The 20,871-nt window shown below is 34.1% G+C and overlaps 1 protein-coding gene across 1 annotated transcript; it reads right to left on the reverse strand.

Moving 5' to 3' along the window:
• Positions 1 to 1,910: 1,910 nt before the first annotated feature.
• Positions 1,911 to 14,014, reverse strand: LOC8269280 (ribosome biogenesis protein bms1). The gene is made up of 19 exons (XM_048380099.1): positions 13,861 to 14,014; positions 13,565 to 13,735; positions 13,321 to 13,467; positions 13,074 to 13,164; positions 12,859 to 12,977; positions 12,248 to 12,438; positions 11,913 to 12,123; positions 10,566 to 10,806; positions 9,770 to 10,221; positions 9,033 to 9,144; positions 8,444 to 8,640; positions 7,966 to 8,315; positions 7,657 to 7,753; positions 7,346 to 7,564; positions 6,523 to 6,762; positions 3,588 to 3,797; positions 3,081 to 3,350; positions 2,707 to 2,910; positions 1,911 to 2,517 (listed from the first exon to the last, which is right to left on the reverse strand). Exons 2-19 carry the CDS (start codon positions 13,703 to 13,705, stop codon positions 2,356 to 2,358), a joined length of 3,654 nt encoding a protein of 1,217 aa, XP_048236056.1. The 5' UTR covers positions 13,706 to 13,735; positions 13,861 to 14,014; the 3' UTR covers positions 1,911 to 2,355.
• Positions 14,015 to 20,871: the final 6,857 nt, after the last annotated feature.

A 20,871-nucleotide genomic window follows, 5' to 3' on the forward strand; every position in this document is an offset into this window, starting at 1 on the left:
AAATGAATGGACAAAAATACTCTCCAATTAATTAAATAAAAAATAAATTAATAATCACTATTTTCTCTCTAATATTTTCATATTACGTTAATTGGCCTCTTACTTATTAAATATTATACTACATTTTTTCTATAATTTTTAATAATATACTATTCTCCTTTTTATTAATTTTTGTTAATTTCAGCATATTTTTGCTAAACCATTTCAATAAAAATATCTTTATATTTTTAATATTTGAAATTTTAAATTATGATATATTTTATAATTAAATTAAATGATTTGAGTTCATAAAAAATATAAATCAGCTATTATTCTACTAATATGTTTAAAAATCTAAATTTCTAAAATAATTATTAAATTATTTGTTATTACTAAAACTTTTAAAGTAATTACTAAAAGTAATTAATTATTACCTCTTAGTAAAGTATGAATTTTAATAATTAACTAAGTGTTTTATTTAATAATATAATTCTAATTATCAAATTTAGAAAATTATACATAAATTAAATATACAATCTTAAATAAGAGATTATTTTTAATGGAAAAATTAATAAAAGGATAAATTAATATATTATGACAAATTATAGCGTATAATAAAATAAATAGAAAGACTAACTAGTAAGTGATTTGTGTTATTTTAGTCAATTAGAGGGTATTTTTATCCTCTCACTTAGACTTAAGAGTAAAACTAACAAATAATTAACAGATACTATTAAAAATTATAAAGGTATTTAGTATAATATTAGAAAGTGAAATCCTGACACATTTGCATTCTACCTTAAATAATAACAGCGTTTGCTTTTGAAAGTAAAAAGTCTCAAGTTCAAGACATCTCTTCTACATTAAGTGTGTTTTTACTTTTATGACCCTTATAGCTCTATTTGCCTCATAAACTTATGTTTCAGGGTCAAAGGGTCAAATATATCTTAAACTCGTGTCTAAACATTAAATTCCTTAGCATATAGCCCTTAAACTTATGTCTAAAAATCAAATACATCCAGTTTTAACTTTTTTAACAAATAAGTCTCTAAATTCGTGTCCAAGAATCAAATACACTTCCGATTTAAACTTTTTCAAAAGTAAAATAACATTAAATATTTAAATATTAATGAATTAAAAAATTAAAAATAATATTATTTTATGAATTTACTAATATAATATCTAATAACATGCTATTGTATAGCATATTTAATAAAATTTAAAATTTAAATTTAATTAATAAAAATGATAAATATAAATTAAAATTTTATTTTTAAAAATTAAATATATCAAATTTTAATTTTATTATTGATTTATATCTTATCATTTTTAAGATCAATTTTAAATTTTATCAAACATATTCTTATATAGTGTATCAGTAAAATATTATATCAATAAATTAATAAAATAATATTAATTTATTAAATATATTTTATTTTTAGACATAAATTAAAAGTAATTTACTGAAAAATTTTAAATTTTATTTATTTATTTAATACTTGGATATAAATTTAAAGACTTTGCTGAAAAATTTGACCCTCTGTTTCTAACCCTGCCGTGTAGTCCTCCTCCAATGAATAAAAAGAAAGAGTGAAATCCTGACCAGTACAATATGGCAAACGTTAAGAGGCAAATTGCAATTACCCCTTATAATATTTCCTTAATCCTTTCTCAAATATTTCTTTGATCCCTAAAAGGCTCGTTGGACATAGTTTTTAAAATAAAAATTATATTTTTTTCTTTTATCTCTTGTCTTTTGCAATTTAAGGCTAACTTTGACAGAAAACTGATTTACTTGGCGATTTCAAGCTAATTTTTAAAAGTAAATTTTAGAAAATGTTACAATAAATTAAAATTAGAAGCAGATTTTGAAACGGTTTACCAAACTGGGATTACTCAGAAAACCAAAAAAAAAAAAAAAAAGAAACAGATGAGAGAAACCAGCATGTTAATTCATCAACAAAATTTCCTCTTTCGATTCTTTAACTCGAGGAATGTCAATTCCACATCATTTTCAAGTATTCCCCTATTTTACTGAAATAATGGGTCAACAAAATTACCAAAAACAAAAACTCAGTAACAAGTTTACGGCAATGTGTAAAAACAGTTGCCAGAAATTGGAACGTAACAGTTCAAAACTTTGATAGTAGCAACTTACCTCCACTGTGACACCAACACTTGCCGAATAAACAAACTGAATAAACTCTCTCGGTTGCCTGATCAGCCCAAGTTTCATAACTTGCAAAAAATGGTCGGCCAGCAATTTTGCAGATTGAGGTGTTAGGATTAATGGAAGCATGGTCTTTCCACAAGAGGTTGTTGAGAGCTGGGTGCAGTACACAAAAAGATTTCTGGAACAGTCCTGCTCTAGAGTAATCACTCCTCCGAATTTCTTTTTCTTTTCTTCAGTTTGTCTTGCACCCTATATCTGTCCCTCCTTTCTTCTCTCTGCCGCTTTCTTGACAATTGCTCATCCTTGGCTTTCTCTGCTTCATATTCCTTTCTCTTCTGCTCTTCCTTAAGCTTTCGCTTCTTCATCTGCAAAATCATATTATATGTGTATGAACTATTAATGTTTGTTGAAATTTCTCAGCAATATGTCAGTTCCAAAACTTAGAGCACTGGTAAGAATGTCCTTGTTAAATTGTAATGAACAAGAAAAATATTTGCCAGAAGAACCTATCAATCAATTATGCAGTTATTTGATTGTCAGATCCAAGTGCGTACCTTCTCAACTCTAATCCTTTGAAGGTGTTGAATAAGTTTAGAAAGTTGTCGCTCTCGAGGTTCCATGACAACAGCTCTTTTATTTTCAAGTCGGGCCCGTTTCTGACTGGGTATATCCTTTGGTTTAGATGCAAATGGGAGTGCTGCCTGTAGTGTCTTGGGTATCACCAATGGGTTAAACTTCCTAAGCTTTCTTTCAATTGGCTGTCACCAAAAAGAAAAAAAAATCACATCAACAGGCAATAACAGAAATGAAAAAATATTGCCTTCTTTATTTGAAGGTAAAAGAAAAAAAAAAAACAAAAAACGAAAGGCCAAATTAACATCCAGCCTCAAATTAAAAATGTAAAGACTAAAAAATAAATAAATAAAACCTTATACAAGGAATCCTTGTTAACAGGGATAGGAAGATTATTTTCCCTCCTTAATTCAGCCACCGATTTCATCCCTTGCCAGTTCTCCTCACGAGGTTGCAATGCTGTTGTCAAAGGATTATAAAATTGAGGAACTTCAACTTGAGTCCATGCACGCAGGAAAACAATGTCACTCATCAGAATCCTGTCCTCAAAGGTGCACCTGGCAATTCCTTCTCGTGGTGCCCCACCCTTTTTTTTCGGTTGGTTGCCAATCTCTTCTTTTGCAGCCTGCCCATGTCAAAACCAACAAAAAACAATTATTCAATTGTATACATGAAACCATGCCACCACATAGAAGCAAGAATTCCTTATATGAGATATATATGATCCAAGATACACCAAGCAAGCACCCTTTTAATGTTATAGCTAGAAATCTAACCATTTTCTGCTCAGGTGATTTCATCAACTGGGCAATAAAAGAATTGCAGAAATGAAATAAGAACCCCAAATACAAAACGAACTTACCTTCTTCACCTGCCCCCGGATTCCACTAACAGTTCGAATAGCAGCACCTTCAAACCTAGCTACTTCAAGATCTGAAGTGAACATATTTGTAATTAGTGCAGTCTTCTTGAAGATCTTACATGGGTAACCAACCAACTTGACTTTCTTCATTATTTTTGCTGCATGGTTGAACTCGAGTACAACTGCAGTTGCAGTTATCCGAAATGCTGCCTGAAATGAGAACAGAAAACTAATCAACTTGAGAAATAATAAAAGAAATAAAAAGAAGAATGAGAATAAGAATAAACCAAAATTTGACACACAAAAAATGAAGAGAACATAGTGCCTTTTTAGCATCAAACAAACAGTTACAAAATGAAGAGAACATGGTGCTTTTTAGCATCAAACAAACAGTTAAGTCCTAACAGAAAAGATACATAAAAAAAGAGTTCAGAGAGCACCAGTATTTATTCAGTTCAAGTCACTGAGACAAAGTGAAGCACATATTCCTTAAAAAATGTAGTCAAACTATAATGTTTAATCCCTCAAAGATTGACCAAAAAATTAACATCTGCAGGACCAGAAAAGCATCTAAGAAAATCCTAATGCAACTTCTATCTCCCCCACTAGGTTATAATCCAAGGTGAATATACCGAATTTTCTGCAACTTTTACATACAACTTCCAAGAAAACTCCAAAAGTTTCATAAGCAGCTCTGACAAATGTGGATTTGTATCCTTTGTTCCCACATTTTCAACTTCAGCAAGAAAATCCTAAGCAACTTCTATCTCCCCCACTAGGTTATAATCCAAGGTGAATATACCGAATTTTCTGCAACTTTTACATACAACTTCCAAGAAAACTCCAAAAGTTTCATAAGCAGCTCTGACAAATGTGGATTTGTATCCTTTGTTCCCACATTTTCAACTTCAGCAAGAAAATCCTAATGCAACTTCTATCTCCCCCACTAGGTTATAATCCAAGGTGAATATACCGAATTTTCTGCAACTTTTACATACAACTTCCAAGAAAACTCCAAAAGTTTCATAAGCAGCTCTGACAAATGTGGATTTGTATCCTTTGTTCCCACATTTTCAACTTCAGCACATCAAAGTAATTTCATTCATCATCTGAAGATAGTCTACACAATTCCATCTCCACATAGAATAAAATACAAATTAAGGTTCGCAAAACGCATTGCCCAGAAAACCACTTGGCAATAAATTGAACTGAAATATATTTGTCTTTAATCATTATATTCGTAGTCAATTTCTTACAAGAAGGTTAAGACAAATGCTGGAACATAAATTAGCACCTTCAGGATCATGCTATCATAGGTACATTGACACCAGAGAAAAATGGAATCACAAGGACACAATATGGTCAAAGTAACATGGTAATCATAAATGAAGCAACGGTAGAGAGTTGAATAGTAAAGATGACCAGAAACAACATGCAAACCCACCAACATTATGCATTTTTGGAGTATGAGGCAAAATTTTCATGTTTCTCTAAGTTGCCAATAGCACAACTAATTCAAGGAAAAACATATACTTTGCCCCTTATACTTTAATTCTTTTTGACAATTACCCCATGCACATCTATTTGTACACATTCAATCCCTACACTTCTGTTTTTATTGATATTGGGTCCTTTTATAACAGCACGTTGAGAATATGAATGCTTTTTAAGTTGTTTTTTCTTAAATTCTTTTAAATATCTGCCCCCTGTTCTTCTATTTTTTTGACATTGACTCGATACTTTTATTTTGGCGAGATTGGTCCTCCAAATTTCTATTAGCATATACGCAAGTTATTTTGAATATAATACCAATAATTAAAGAATATGTGTAATCATTCAAATTGTTAAAAAAGATATTTAAATAAACATTCAACTTCTATATATATATATATATATATTACAAATGTATTTATTTTTTAATAAAAATTTTAATTGTTGTTAGCATTTGTATAATCTATTTACAGATTTGTGGTTTGACTAATTCTACAAATATTTTAAATTAAAATAATAAATTAGATTAGATTATATCGAATATTTCATTATTTATTGTTAATTAAATTTTAAATAATAAATTAAGAGGCTAATATTGCTAGCAATAAATGTACAAGGAGTAAGTATCAAAAAAATGAAAATACAAGGGGCAATTATTTAAAGAAGTTTAATAGAGAAAACTTAAAGATTCATTTACACTCTCATTAACAGAGTTTAAATACATGCACTAACTTATTGATAAAAAAAGATCTAACATCAATAAGAATAAAAGTGCAAGGAGTCAATATGGATAAACAAAAATGCAAGGGGAATCCTTAAAACAGTAAAAGTGAAGGGACCAAATATGTGTTTTCCCCTATTTCTCGACTCATGAAGTGTATATCCAATAACAACCCAAATCAAACCAAGAAATCCAATAAGTAATCTAATTTATGTCCTCAAATAGTTCTACATCTTCCACTCTTTATCTAAACTGCACTATCAATTTCAGGTGTGATCCATGAGTTATTTTGACTTTCAACTTTTTTAATCATACACAAATACTGAAAGCGAACTTGTCTCACTTGCATTTCTTCCCACATACTTGCAAGTAAGCTCAAGGTTTGATTAAAAGCAAGAAATTCTATCTTATTGTACAACTGGGATATTATTGGGAAGTAAACAAGCATCATGTATATTTGATGCAACTCATTGTACATTCACTTAATGACGCACCTTTATCTTCCTGTTAGTTAAAAGTATGTATAGATGCAGATAAAGGCCACAGATTTTTCAAACTCATATATCGAATTGGGAAAGAAGTTGTAAAAGTTTCACATGCTTCGGAACATGAAACACCAATAGCATCAAAAAAATCACTACCCCTTTGTTGAAATCTATTAACTACCTCAACATGCACACTTATGAAGAAATAAGTCACCAGAAGAAGGAAACAATTTGTAACCTGATTGTTTGATAGATTATGGACAGCAACCACCCCAGTGTGAGGAGGAGCAAGTGGACCCCAAAACATGGCAAGACAATGCATGTGTTCTGGAGTATACTTAAGCATACGATGCCTTCCATTGCAATCCTCAATTGCATACACAGGTGTGGTCTGGTAACGCCTCCAGCCAATAGATACAATTATAGGGTCCCTAGTCTTCAGTACCTTCCTATGCCATCTGTGCCTCTTTAACCTTGCCTGGAAGAAAGAAAAGGAAATTTTTATGCCATGTATAATAGGTTAGAAAATCAGTCATCAAAGTCAAAGTAGGACTGTCGGATGCAAACACATAGTGCAATGAATTTCCACTTAAAGATCAACTTGCATTACACTAGAAATAAGATCAACTTAATATATGTTGCACTATGTCCTAATTCAATTAACAGCACTTGTCTTAACTGAAATCTCATAAGGTAAATTTCATTTGATTCCTTCTCTCATTTCTTTAACAGCATCTTGGTTGATTAGATGTCTCTGGATTTTCATTTACTATGGGCTTTTCCCAGCTAGTGCAGAGTATTTTGTCTTCATTTCCCAACTACAGGTACATGCATAAACTGACATTTTGATTTTCTTTGCTGGGATGGTGACAGTATCTGAGTTGGTTGGTCTATCGTCATTAACAGTAAAAATCAATTCCCACCAAGTGAGGGGGAATATATTTCTAGAACAAATGTAGCATCCGAAAGTAGTTAAGATGATCCCAGTAAAATAATGAGTAAAGAAACAAACCATCCAGATTGCAGTATAAGGAATAAAGAAAAAGATACTATTTTCTGACCTGCATATATCCAACATTCTCCTCACCAAAACCAATTCCTCCAACCAAAATCGGGTGGCAGGGATCAAAATGTTCAACCATCTCAAAAGGAACATCATGCACCTCCAATCTCACATATGTCCCCGTTTGGAAGCCCTCAATCTCTAATCGAGTTACCTCATCAAGGTCGTTGAGTTCTGCAATATTCCTTTGTTTCTGAAGTTCAATCTCCTCCTTCAACTGAAAAATTCAACATAATGACAATGCAGAAGTCACATAACCATCCATAATTTTAGAGGCATAGTGACTGCAACAAGGTATGGAAAACTTACCTTCTCAAAGTATCCACTTTCGTTGGCCTGTACTCGGTGAAACTTAGCTCCATCTTTGTCATCAACTTCCTCCTCCGGTGATTCAGATCCATCATATGTAAATTTAAATTAAGGTTACAAAAATTGACTTCCTAGATATCATATGTAAGAAAGAGCACACAAACAGAAACTAAAACAATATTGCTTACACAGTGAAAATTAAAAGAAAATCAATGGATAAGAAAATAAGGAGACATCTATAAAAGATAAAGTAATTAATTATTAGCAACAACTGCATGGTAAAACAAAACCTTAAATGAAAAAGGATATTGAGCATCAAATTTTGCACGCTGAGCTAGCTTTTTCAGTCTCCGCTCCTCCATCACACGCTCATCTTCTTTCTCTAGAGCACCATTGCCAGATTCATCTTTCTTACAGCTCTCATATCTCTCACCTGTTTCTAAATCTTCGAAGTCACCATAAACATCATCATCATCTTCCATATTAGCATCAGAGGGTTGATTTCTTTTGGCAGCTTTTGACCAGTCACCAGTAACAAAACGATCACGGATACTTTCATATATGTCTTCCTCTTTCCAGTTTTTAAGATCAGTATAATTTGTAAACTTGGAACAGTCCTCAGTATTTATATTTGTACCATCCAATCCTTCGTTCAATTTCTGCAATATACAAAGCCAAGAAGCATAACTGATTATCAATGTTCAAAAGAAAAACAAATTGTATCATTTTGTAGCCCAGTTATCACATTTTCAGAAAGAAATGCTTATGCCTTGATCATGTTTTAGACCTTATTTCCTTCCCCTTTTGGCTTAAAGAACTCCTCGTCCTCACTTTCCTCATCGTCAGTGCAATCCTGCTTTTCATTAAGAGCAGCAGTTGATGCAGAAGTTCCATATACAAGTTGCATGAGATTAATATTTCTTTTCAAGCTAGTCCTTTCAGCCAATGACTCTTTCCACTTTGATACATTGCCCAGGCCATCATCTACGAACACAATACATTGACAAAATTGGAATTTAAAAAAAAAAAAAAAAGAGAAAAGAAGCCCTTAGGAGCAAAAAGCCCCATCAACTAATTAAACCATTCCAATAAATTCACCTCACATAAATTTAAGGGAATACTTACATGAATTAAATGTTCATATTACTCACAACTGCTTTTTACATTAAGTAAACTGCAGTTACAAGGACAGTATCTATGAACCCATAACTACAAATTATTCCTATAGACAACATCTACAATCTACATATCACAAGATACATAAATACATGCATACATATATATATGCATATACATGCGCGCGCGCGCGCACACACACACACACACACAAACAAGAGAGAGAGAGAGAGAGAGAGAGAGAGAGAGAGAGGGGATACCATCTTTGTCTTCATTGTATCCATCTTCTTCTGGTACATCTGAATCAGAATATGATAGATCACCTGGATCACCATTGCCATCATCATCATCTTCACTTCCATCATCAGAGTCCTGTAGCAGCATACATTTTTGGAGTTCCACGAGAAAAAATGTAAAAAAAAAAATTAAAAAAAAAAAAGAGGAAATGCTTAAGTTAGTACTAATTATGTTGCACAAGCAGTTTTACATATATCGATAACAAAAGAGAGAAAATCATCCTAGAGCATTTGTCAAGAGGGGTACCGTCTAAAATGTTAAGATCATTACTCAATTTCACAGGTTTTTCTTTCTTTCCTCAACAGCAAATTCACTTTTATGAGATGCTCTGACATTGATTGAGCACTCAGTATAGAGAAACATATAATCCAAGAAAACAGTTGGTTCAAACATTTATAAAATCTCACAAAATAAGATATATTTGTTACTAGGATGAAAAGAAGAGAAAAACCAACAGCGTAAGAGAAAAATCCAACACAGGACTGTAAAGGTAGTCTATAGCACAATTATCGCACAGCAGGGAAAACAAAAAGAGCATACATTCCAAGCATCCTATTGAGAACCATACATGTTAATGTTGTATGAAGGCAAGGCTATGACCTGTACACATTAATAAAACATTTAAAAAGGAGCATTTTAAACTTTCCCCTAGTAGATCATAGTTCTTCCAGAAAACATAACTACTAACAGCAATAATTACCTTCAGATCCTTATCATCAATGTCATCTCCAAAAGTAGCTTTTCTTCTGAATCTTCCCCCATGAAATTCAACTTGCTGCTTCACATGATCTTTAAGATTAGCCTGATGGTTTGATGTGTCACCATGTTCTTTGTTAGAAACACCATCTTCCCCATTTTCCATAGCATCCTTTGCAGCCACTTCATCTTGATCAGAAGATTCTGAATCACTTCCAGTATTAGTTTCTTCTCCAGACCCATCTGGTTCACTTTGTCGCCCAAGATCACCCTGCCCCAAAGACTCTATACCACGTCTCTGCTGCTTGTCATTATCTTTCACATCATTCTGAATTTCAGATCCAATAGTACCATTCCTACTGAAAAGGCTAATGAAGCTATTTTCCAATTTCTCATCAATTGAATATTTGGTGTTCTGTAGTGATTTCACCAAAACCTCACCTACATCTTCCTTTCCTACAATACAGGAGCAGACACTCAGAAATAGAATTTACTAAAATGAAGGATTACATTTGCAACTTGCTATATGCACAACGACACCTAAATGCAAAATATCTATACATCGCAAGATAAACTCATAGTTTAAATATGTTTTTTATTTTCTTCTTTCAGTAAGTAGTTGAAGACATAAATCCTAGTTAATATGAAAAAACGTTCCCAAAATGATGAGCAAGAGATGTAGCTAAGGTATTTTAAAAACAGAACGTGACAAAAGAGTTAGGTCAATTGAGAATAACAATGTTGACATAGCTTCAACCACCAAACAAGAGAAGGAAAGAATATAATATCATTTTGTGAACCTTTCTGTTTTGTTCCCCCATTTTCATCATCAACTTTTGAAAACTGAACAAAGTGGTCATTTATGTTTATATAGACAGCATCCTTGTCATACAGCAGATCACCAACGCCAGACATGGGTGCATAAAATAGCTTTTCCTTGTCTCTCAATCCCTTCTTTTTTGCAGCTGATGGTAGAGGGCAAGGGTCAGCCAAGGCTGTGACTCCTGCCAAACTATAATCACCAACACCAGCAATATGTACCTGATTTGCAATTCGTTTATTAGACAACAGATAAATTTGAGGAGAAAAATGCAGACAAATATAATGTATTTAGCTACGATAGCTGGAACAAAATCATCTCCTATGAGGAAAAATAGATTGCTCCAGTATCTATCCAGGATATGTTGTTCTGTAGTTATAAAAGGCGTTAGACACATCAAGACGCAAAAGAGTCCTGGAGCCTAGGCACCAGGCACAGGACAGGCGCATGCCTGATCAAGTGAGACACAAAGAAAAGATATCATACAGTAAAGCTAATAAGACTCATAACATAACACATGCATAAAATCATAAAATAGACATCAATATCTTTTAAATCTAAAATAAAATACATGCACAAAAACAAACTTAGCATATTCCTAAATCCATAATAAATGCTAAAAGGAAACATGTTCAAGAGACATAAAACGATAATTATAGACTTATAGTCCTACCAAATAATTGTAATTCCTAAACCATGACCCATAAGACTTAATTAAGCTCGATATAGTCAACTAATTCTTCATTAAATTCCTCAATTTCCTCATGGTCACTTTCAGTTTTCTCTTTATCATCTTCTTCAAAATTAATCTCTTCCTTATCTCTAAATACTAAAGAAAAATTTTGAAAAGATGTTTTTTGACTTGTAGAAACCCTTATTCAATAATCTTTTGATTTTTTAAAGTAAGGTCTAAGATTTGTGAGAGCCAATCAATTGCCCAACTTTAATTGTAATTGAGAAACAAAATTTAGGTCCAAATTCACTAATGTGTGAATTTTTTTCACCTCACCACCTCCTTTGAAGGGCATGCCTTAGTGAAGTTGGTCGCCTCTATCATTATGAGGAGCACAGGCTTGAGCCTGAGGCACCCTTTAACAACTATGTGAGATCCAGGTCTTGATGGGACTCCATACAAACTTGTTTGTGCATATAATTATCCAGGTTATAAGTAGGTGGTATAGCTCCTCAAAGTGACAATCTAGCTAATAATCTAAAACTCCAAAGACCACTCTTAAATTGAAACAAGAAACCACTTGTTTCATCCATCTATGGCTCCAAAAAATTTTAATACACTGTAAATGTAACTGATGTGGAAGAATGTAAGTACCTTAGTACCCTTTTTTAAATTACAACCCCGCAAGTAGCCATAAAGTGTGACATTTCTATCCGATTTTCTGTTCATATGCACTTGTTCCGGAGGAGTTACGTCTTCAAAACGATCTACTAAAACATAGGGGTGAGAAGTTCTCCAAGATAATGGATGGAACTTCATAACAGATATAAACCGTGCAAGATTGTGAATCTCCCGCCTAGGATACCTGTTCAATTAGATAAACCAAGAAAAGAAAGAAATCAACTTTAGCATAAATAATCCAGAAAATGTAAATTACCAGAAAGGAAGGATGCATGCTCCGTAATACTGAACACTGCTGAGATACTTACTTCCCATGTATAAGACCAGACAAATAGAATAATTTTGCGCCATCATATATTTCTGTCCAGAAACGATGCTTGAGTCTCTGCTTTGTTTTCCTAAGCTTCTTCACATCCTTGAATTTATCGAGGTGAGTAAGGACTCCCATAACCTTCGGGAATCCATGAACTTGCAAAATATTCAAAAATTCAAATGTCTCCTGCAACAAATATTATGCGTAATCAAAATTCTTGCTCTTTAATTTATCATTACCAATTCTACCCCAAATGAGATACAACAAAGTCAAGGAGATAGAGAGAAACTGAGGAGGTCCAGCAAACAATAAACAAGTAAATCCTACTTCAACAATATATTACAGACATACACAAGGTACCTAGATGACTTGATTGATAGTCAACTTGCAAACTGCTATAGCAAGCTAAAGGTTAAAATGCAAAATTAACAAACCACTTAAGGAACAATAACGACATTTTAATTTGAGTCCAGAACAAACTTTGGCTACTTAATGATGTTTCATTAGTTCACTCAAGCCAAAATCTGAATACTGACTTGAAAAGATCTTCTTGATCAAGTATATCAAATAGTTAAGGCAAAGCATGCATGAAAGACTATATCTCACCATTTCAAACCCATAGCTTCCATCTATCAAAAGCAAAGCTAAATCAGCAAATTTTGCAGCATCAATCATGCCATTGATATCATTTGGGCACTCCACAAACTGAACTCGCCTTTGCTTACCTATCATATTTCATAATTCCAAATGTTAGCAAAACAAGGTAAGCTCCAAAACCCTCCCAAATGTAATTAGAGGAGGCAGAAAAAAAAAAAAGACACCTGACACAATGGTAATCGGGCCTCGAACTTCAGGTAAATTATGCTTAGTGTAATGCTTTACAAGAGATTTTATCAATAGAGACTTGCCAACCTGTCACCGAAAGTTTTGACCAAATTAACAAGCCATAGGATCATCATACAACAAATTAGAATTCTAAGAGTTCAAAGCTAAAAATAATAATAATAATAATAAAATTTAACAATTAAAAGAAACTAGACTACCAACATTGCCCATGATCATATATACCTGAGGTGGTCCGTGTACAAGAACAACATAAGGCGCGGGTTCACCATAAGACCTATCAATAGTAGGGACATGAAGTCTACGCTGCTCTTTTTCTACAGCTCGTGACTGCAATCTCTTGGCCTTAACACTTGAATTAAACGCAAATGCCTACGATTTTTTTCCCAATAATAAAAAAAAAATTAGCCAGTCGATAAACCCAATATACACAAGCAAGAGAGTAAAAAAGGTGTTTGAAAACAAAAACCTTAGGGTTTTGCTTCTTTTCCTCGGTCGAATTGTCGTCAGTCTTCTTCTTTTTATCTGATTTCGCCTGCTTCTTGGGACCTGCTTGACGAGACCTATGGACCTTATGCGACTGCTCCTTGCTGCCACTGTCCATACCCATGGTTCAGCTCCTCAACGAAACACAAAAACCCTAGTTTTAACCAACAAAAAAAAGAATTGAATTACAGATAAACAGGGAATGACTAATCACTTAATTATTGGAAACAGGAAGAAAATGCAACGAAAACAAATTTAACTAACAGCAGCGCTACTTACAGTTCCAAGGTTAATATGCAGAGAGCGATATATTATAGAATAGAGTGCGAGTTTAAGGGAGCAAGTTGTGGGGGTGGCCGCCGCGGCCAGAGTTGAGTTTGGGTGTTCCCAGGGGGCGAGAGTTTCTTCTTTTTTCTTTTTTTAATTTCCCTTCGTTTTTTATACTTGAGCTTCGAACCGAACCGAAGAAAAAGGACGGTTCGGATTGTCGGATCTCCATTAATACGAGCAAAAGCTACTAAAAACCAAAAAAAGGAAAACTCAAAGCAACAATAAATTTATATATATATATATATATATATATATATATATATATATATATATATATATATATATATATATATATATATATATATGCTTAACTTTTAACATATAAAATTTTTATTTTGATATTTATATTTATTTTGATACATAAAATTTATATATAATTTTTAATTTTTAATTAATAAATTATATTTCTAATAAATACTTATTTTCATATTAAAAAATAATTTATTAATAATAAATTAATTTTTTAATTAGATAGTGTTTAATTTTCTAATTAAATAATAATTATTCTAAAATAATATTAATTATATTTTAATATTATGATTTATACCAAATGGAGTGCAAGAACTGAAATTTTATAAGGTTCAATAAATAAGTCATATGCATGTAGCTTCTCACTTTAGTTTTGTAAAAGGAAATAAATTGAGTCTCTCATGTGTTTAAAAATGTAGCAGCATCATCACTCAATCTATTTCGCGTCGACACTTTTGTAGTCTTCCTCTTTAGACTTGCCTCTCATCTTTCTCCACTTATTTTGGGGTGGCACAGACACGGGAGTCATGAATTCCTTGTAATTTGGGGATGTGGTGCTCAAATCCTAATAAAAGAAAATAAAATCTACTCCGACCAACACAACTATTTCCAAATGTAAGGTTCATTCTCTTTTTTTTCTTTTTTTTTTGTATATTGGGAAATTATGTGCTTCTTTCCCGAACTTTTCACTTTCTTTTTCTTTTTTTGAAAATAAACTAACACTTTATTTGAGTAACAAACTTTGCAACTTTTCTTTCGTATCACAATCTCCATATTGACATATAAAGTATACATTATAGTAGCATACTCCACAAAACCTACAAAAGGGCTCTAAGGCATGTAATGTAGGGCGTCAAGAAATGGGATCAAAGCTCAACATGGTTTAACCTAGAGGGGAATGTAAAATAAAAAGAAAAAATGAGCGAATAATCGTAATCCTAAAATTTGAGGCTCTAACTACCTAAAGGAATCTTCAGTCATCCCCCCACATATGTGTCACAAAGTCTCGAATAGAACCAAGGCAAGTCCAAGAATCATACTACATAAGAGGAAAATAATCACACATGAAAAACAAAAAGATTGATTCAAATGTGTCAGTCTATATGGCTCAAATTCCTCACAAGTTACTCAAGATACATACATTAGTCGAGTCGGGACTCGGAAGATAATTCTAGCCACAACCCATTGCCAAGAAAGGATTTATACATCATTACCGAATTATTCAATCCAGTGCCAATCAACTCATGACAAGAACTATAGAAAAACATTTTTCTTTTGAAATTACTTGCTTTATATATTGGCTTGGAATGTTCAAAATTCTTTTTTTTTCCATTTATTTATTTATTTTAGCAACAACAAAAAAAACTAATACATACACTAATACCCTCCCCCACACTTGAATGTTGCAGTGTCCATAGTACAAAAGCAAAATATAAACATAAGTAAAAGGGTGAGGTACTCACAAAATCTCACTAAAGAGGAGGAGGAGGGTTCGAAAACCCTTGTGACTCAATCCAAGTATTTAGATTCTCCAAAGCGAGTTTGGTTGAAGTCTGGTTGAATTGGGCATCAAAAATCCAGCAGATTGTTCCAGACTTTCCTCCAAAAATCAAGCAATTCAAAACCTAGGTTTTGAATTAATTAGGGCATTTCGTTGTTGGTTACAAAATCCCTGACTAATGAAGAGGAAATTCAACCAAAGTTTTGTGCAACTTCAATGAATGTCGAAGATTTGAGCTGGAAATTTTTTTTTGTTTGCAGTTGTGCGTTGATGAAGAGGCTGGAGAAAGTACGGCACCGAACATAGGGCTCGAGCTATCGCCTTTAACTGCAATAAGACGGGTCGCGACCAGGCTGCGATGATTATAGGTGCATCGCTTCCATCCCGTGGAGTGGACTGGTTGTCTCTTTTCTTCTCCCGTGTGAGGTCACGGCCTGGCAGTGGCTCGTGATGTCAGGTCGCGACCTTGCTGTGGAGCGAACTGCCTCGTATGTTGTTTTATTTTGAGAGCCGCGGGTTACCTGTGGTTGAGACTAGTCGGCCGTGGTGGTTGTGGACTAGAATGCCTTCATTCTCTCGCTTCCCCCCTTTTTTTCTTCTTCTTTTTTTTTCTTTGCTAATTTGGTGAGGGCATGAGTACCTACTAAAAAAAATGAAATGAAAGAAATAAAACAAGAATAAGGCTTAAGCTAAAACAAATTAAGTAAAAGAAATAAAAACACAACACACAAAACAAAGCAAAATAAAAGAAGATAAAAAGTCAAAGTTCTAAATCCTAAGTACAATACTGCGATTGCAATGTTGTACCAAAATGCTTGCATAAAACGAAAAATTATTTATATGATTTTGTTTTCCTAATTTAATTTTTTTTATTTTGTAAATGCAAAATGTAAATAAATAAAGTAAAGTATGAGTAAAAAGAAAATTGAAAATAAAAATTAAAAATTAGGAATGAGTTTGGGGTGCCTCCTAAAAGCACTTGTTTATAAGGTCATAAGCTCGACCTCCTTTGCGATTCATTTCGATGAAGGGTCGGAAAGTGTGATATCCACACTCTCGTTAATGAGGTCACCGACTCTGTAATGTTTCACTCTTTGACCATTCATCTTGAAAGTACCATTTTGTTTGTTCCAAAGTTCTATTGAACCATAAGGGAAAATCTTACTAATTCGGAATAGTCCTAACCATCGAGAGCGAAGTTTTCCAGGAAAGAATTTCAATCTAAAGTTAAAAAAGAGAACTAAGTTGCCTTCCTTAAACTCTCTTCTCAAAATCCCTTTGTCATGCCATCTTTTAGTCTTCTCCTTGTACAACTTTGAACTTTCATAAGCATCAAGTCGAATCTCTTCTAGCTTATTAAGTTGCAGGAGTCTCTTCTCACCCGCCATTTGAGAGTCGAAATATAGCCTTTTGATAGCCCAAAATGCACGATGCTCTAATTCAACAGGAAGATGACATGCTTTCCCATAAACTAGTCGATATGGAGTGGTGCCAATAGGGGTCTTAAATGTTGTTCTATAAGCCCATAGTGCATCGTCGAGTTTCACGGACCAATCTTTCCTTGCATTCGCAACCGTCTTCTCCAAAATGGTTTTAGTCTCTCGATTAAAAATCTCTACTTGACCATTACTTTGTGGGTGATATGAAAGCCCTACTCGATGATGTACTCCATACTACTTAAGCGTCGCCTCGAATCGATTCTCCAAGAAATACTTGCCTCCATCACTAATCAATGCTCGTGGTACACCAAATCGAGGAAAAATATTCTTTCTAAAGAACTTGCTTACTACACGAGCATCATTGGTTGGAGTAGTTATGGTTTCAACCCACTTTAAGACATAATCTACAGCGACTAAGATATATCTATTCCCATAAGAAGAAGGGAACGGTCCCATGAAATCTATTCTCCACACAGCGAACAATTCTACCTCGGGAGGCGTAGTACTCTCCTTAGACTCCCTTGGTTTCAACACTTTCTTGATAGGCTCATCAGCTGCTAACACTTGTGTCTCCTCCAAGAGCCTCTTGCACTCTCTTGTTTTCCAATCCTCTTCATCTGGACCCCCTATTAAGACCATCTGCAATGAATTATTGAGTTGTGAATCTGCAGCCTTAACTTCCACTACTTTATCTAGAGCATCCACGCTATAAATTATTTCCTCCTTAGAAGGGGAATCCATAGAACTTGTGAGTGAATACTCCACCTTCTCATCACCCACTTCAAAGGTGATTTTCCTATTCTTCATGTCAATAATGGCCCCAACAGTGGCCAAGAAGGATCTCCCTAGAATGATAGGGACTTGCGCGTCTTCTTACATCTCTATAATGACAAAATCATAAGGGATGAAGAATTTCCCAACTCTAAGTGGCACATCCTCAAGAATACCCAAAGAAAATTTCACTGATTTGTCTGCCAACTGTAAGGAAATGCGCGTGGGTTTTAATTCATCCATCTGAAGTTTCTTGCAAATTAATAGGGGCATAAGACTGACACTTGCCCCTAGATCACATAAAGCCTTTTTTATTTCGATGTCACCTAGCTTGACTGGAATGGAGTAGCTCCCTGGATCTCCTAGCTTCTTTGGAAGCTTGTTTTGCAATATAGCACTACATTCAGCTATCAGTGAGACCGTTGCATTCTCTTTAATTTTCCTCTTGTTAGAAAGCATGTCTTTCAGGAATTTAGCATAGGAAGGCATCTCTGAGATTGCATCCAAGAATGGGATGTGATCTGCAACTTCTTTAGAATGTCCAGGAATTTCCCATACTTCTTTTCTAACTTTGCCTGTGCCAATCGTTGTGGGAAAGGTACAGGTGGCTTGTAAGGTTTAATGACAATAGGTTCTTTCTTCTCTTCAGTTTTCTTTTTTTCTATCATCTTCTCAGCTTCAACCATCTCTTCCTCTACTGCAACTACTTTCTTTTGAACTACCTTCGGTGGAAGGTCTTCTAGCTCTCTACCATTCCTCAAAGTTACAGCATTAATTTGACCCTTAAGTGGTTGCTCGGTGTTACTAGGAAAGTGACCCGGAACCTTTGAAGATTGACCCACTTGTTGAGCAAGTTGGCTTATTTGATTCTCCATGAGTTTGGTTTGAGCTTGAATCTGTTGAATTGAAATAATAAGGAGACTATTATGTTTCAACTGCTCTTCCCAATACTTGTCTTGCTTAGCCTGTGAGGCTGCAAAAGTTTCAACCAAAGCTTCTAGATTGGACTTGGTTTGTGGTTATGGTTCTAGTGGGGGAGGTTGTTGATTGTAGTTTTGATGATTGAAGGGTGGTCTATTTTGAAAACATGGAGGATGACTGAAGTTGTTGTGAGGTGATGATGGTAATGGTGGGTTCAACTGATTTTGAGTGTTCTTGTAAGAGAATGTTGGGTTTTATTTCCAACCTTCATTGTAAGTGTTGGAGTAAGGATCATAGGGTCTCATTTGCTGGTTGTTGTTATAGAGAGCATTAGCTTGCTCTATTAACATTTCAGTATATTGACACTCACTTGCAATATGTCCTTGTACTCCACATGTCTCATAAGATGCTACCACAGATGGCCCTGCTCGAAGTTGATCAACCTTAAATGACAAAGCCTGCACAGTACTAGTCAAGAGAGTCATTGCATCAATGTCATGTTTACCCCCTTTCTTTGCACTATTTCTCCCACCTGAGTGAAAGTTATCATTAGCAGCCATCTTCTCAAGTAATGCCTTAGCCTCAGTAGGGACCTTTTCAATAAAATTACCACCCGACGCAGCGTCAATGTAAATCCTGTACTCATGCGTCAACCCATTATAGAAGGTCTGAATCAATAGCCACTCTTGAATTCCATGATGAGGACACTTTCTCTGCAGACGCTTGAATCTTCTCCAATACTCATATAATGACTCATCATCTAGTTGACGAAGAGTGCTCAACTCGGTCCTTAGCCTTATAGTTTTCTCTTGACCGAAGAACTTGGCCAAAAATGCCTTTACTAACTTATTCCATGAATCAAAAGTACTAATGCCTTCATCTTTTAGCCATTCCTTTGCCCTATCCCTTAGAGAAAAAGGAAAAAGGCATAGTCTAATTGCATCATCACTGACATTATTAATCTTAAAAGTGTCACACTTCTCCAGAAAACTATCAATATGATTAACAGGACAATCATTGACTCTCCCTGAAAAGGAATCATTGGAGATGAACTGAATAAACTGAGGTTTTAGTCCGAAATGTGTTGCAGTAATTGCAGATCTCAGAATGCTAGATATTGCACCGGTAGTTGCATTCGGTACACCATACTCCCAAAGAGGTTTAGCAGCCGGTGGTTCAACCATTGTTTCATGTTGCTTGTTCTTATTCCTTCTCCTCTTACTTCCTTGCTTACATACAGTAGCCTTGATTTCAAGATCAATAGGGATTAAGTCTCTTAAACCTGTTCGTTGAGTTTGCATGCAATAAGAAAGAAAACTAGAAACAAAAGATCAGGAGCACAAGGAATAATAGCCGAAGCACTACTAAACCTAAAGCTTAGCAAAAGTAAATTGAAATTAACTACTTTAATACCGTCAGTCCCCGACAATGGCGCCAAAATTTGACAAGGTTGTCGCGTGCCTATAAAAAATAACCTAACTAGACCTCCTAACTATGTAGTCGAGCAAGCAAGGGTAGAATCCCTAGAGACTGAAGTAGTAAAAACTAGCTAATCTTGACTTTAATTAATGCTAAGTAAGTAACCAAATCAACGATTGAGGATGAATTAATCTATAATGCAAATAATAATAATGAGAATAAATTCAAGAATAAAAAGCACCTAGGGTTAAGTATCCCCACTAGCATAATTAACGCAAAGATAAGTTCCTACCCCAAACTAATTAAATAATGTTTACAAGGAAAAGTAACCCTATAAAATACTATAGATCTCTCCCGAGTATCAATGGCTTCCCTCATATGCAATCAAAACCTACTCCCGTGGAATCATGCAAATTAAAGACATTAAACTCAATACCTTGACTTCCTAATAATCCATTCTACCTACTCTTATGGAGAATTTCATGTCCTTAATTGAAATAATCAAATCCGTCAAAACCCAACCCCTGGTGTGATAAAGACAATAGAATCATAACAATACTAATTTTCCTTAATCTAGTATTGGAATATGCACAATTAATTAAGTAAGAGCAATTAAATAATTAATTTGGAGAATTAAAGGAACAAATCATACATTAATCA

The sequence above is a fragment of the Ricinus communis genome, chromosome 10, assembly GCF_019578655.1.
Source record: "Ricinus communis isolate WT05 ecotype wild-type chromosome 10, ASM1957865v1, whole genome shotgun sequence".
In the NCBI taxonomy this organism is placed as follows: Eukaryota; Viridiplantae; Streptophyta; class Magnoliopsida; order Malpighiales; family Euphorbiaceae; genus Ricinus; species Ricinus communis.

Bases quoted from the DNA above. Each gene is read 5' to 3' on its own strand.
- LOC8269280 (XM_048380099.1), bottom strand. From the start codon at position 13,705: ATGGGTATGGACAGTGGCAGCAAGGAGCAGTCGCATAAGGTCCATAGG. The intron at 2,911-3,080 runs GTTTTATTTATT...TTTTGGTGACAG, and splicing joins ACAAGGATTCCTTGTATAAG to CCAATTGAAAGAAAGCTTAG. The intron at 2,518-2,706 runs GTACGCACTTGG...ATGATTTTGCAG, and splicing joins AAAGGATTAGAGTTGAGAAG to ATGAAGAAGCGAAAGCTTAA.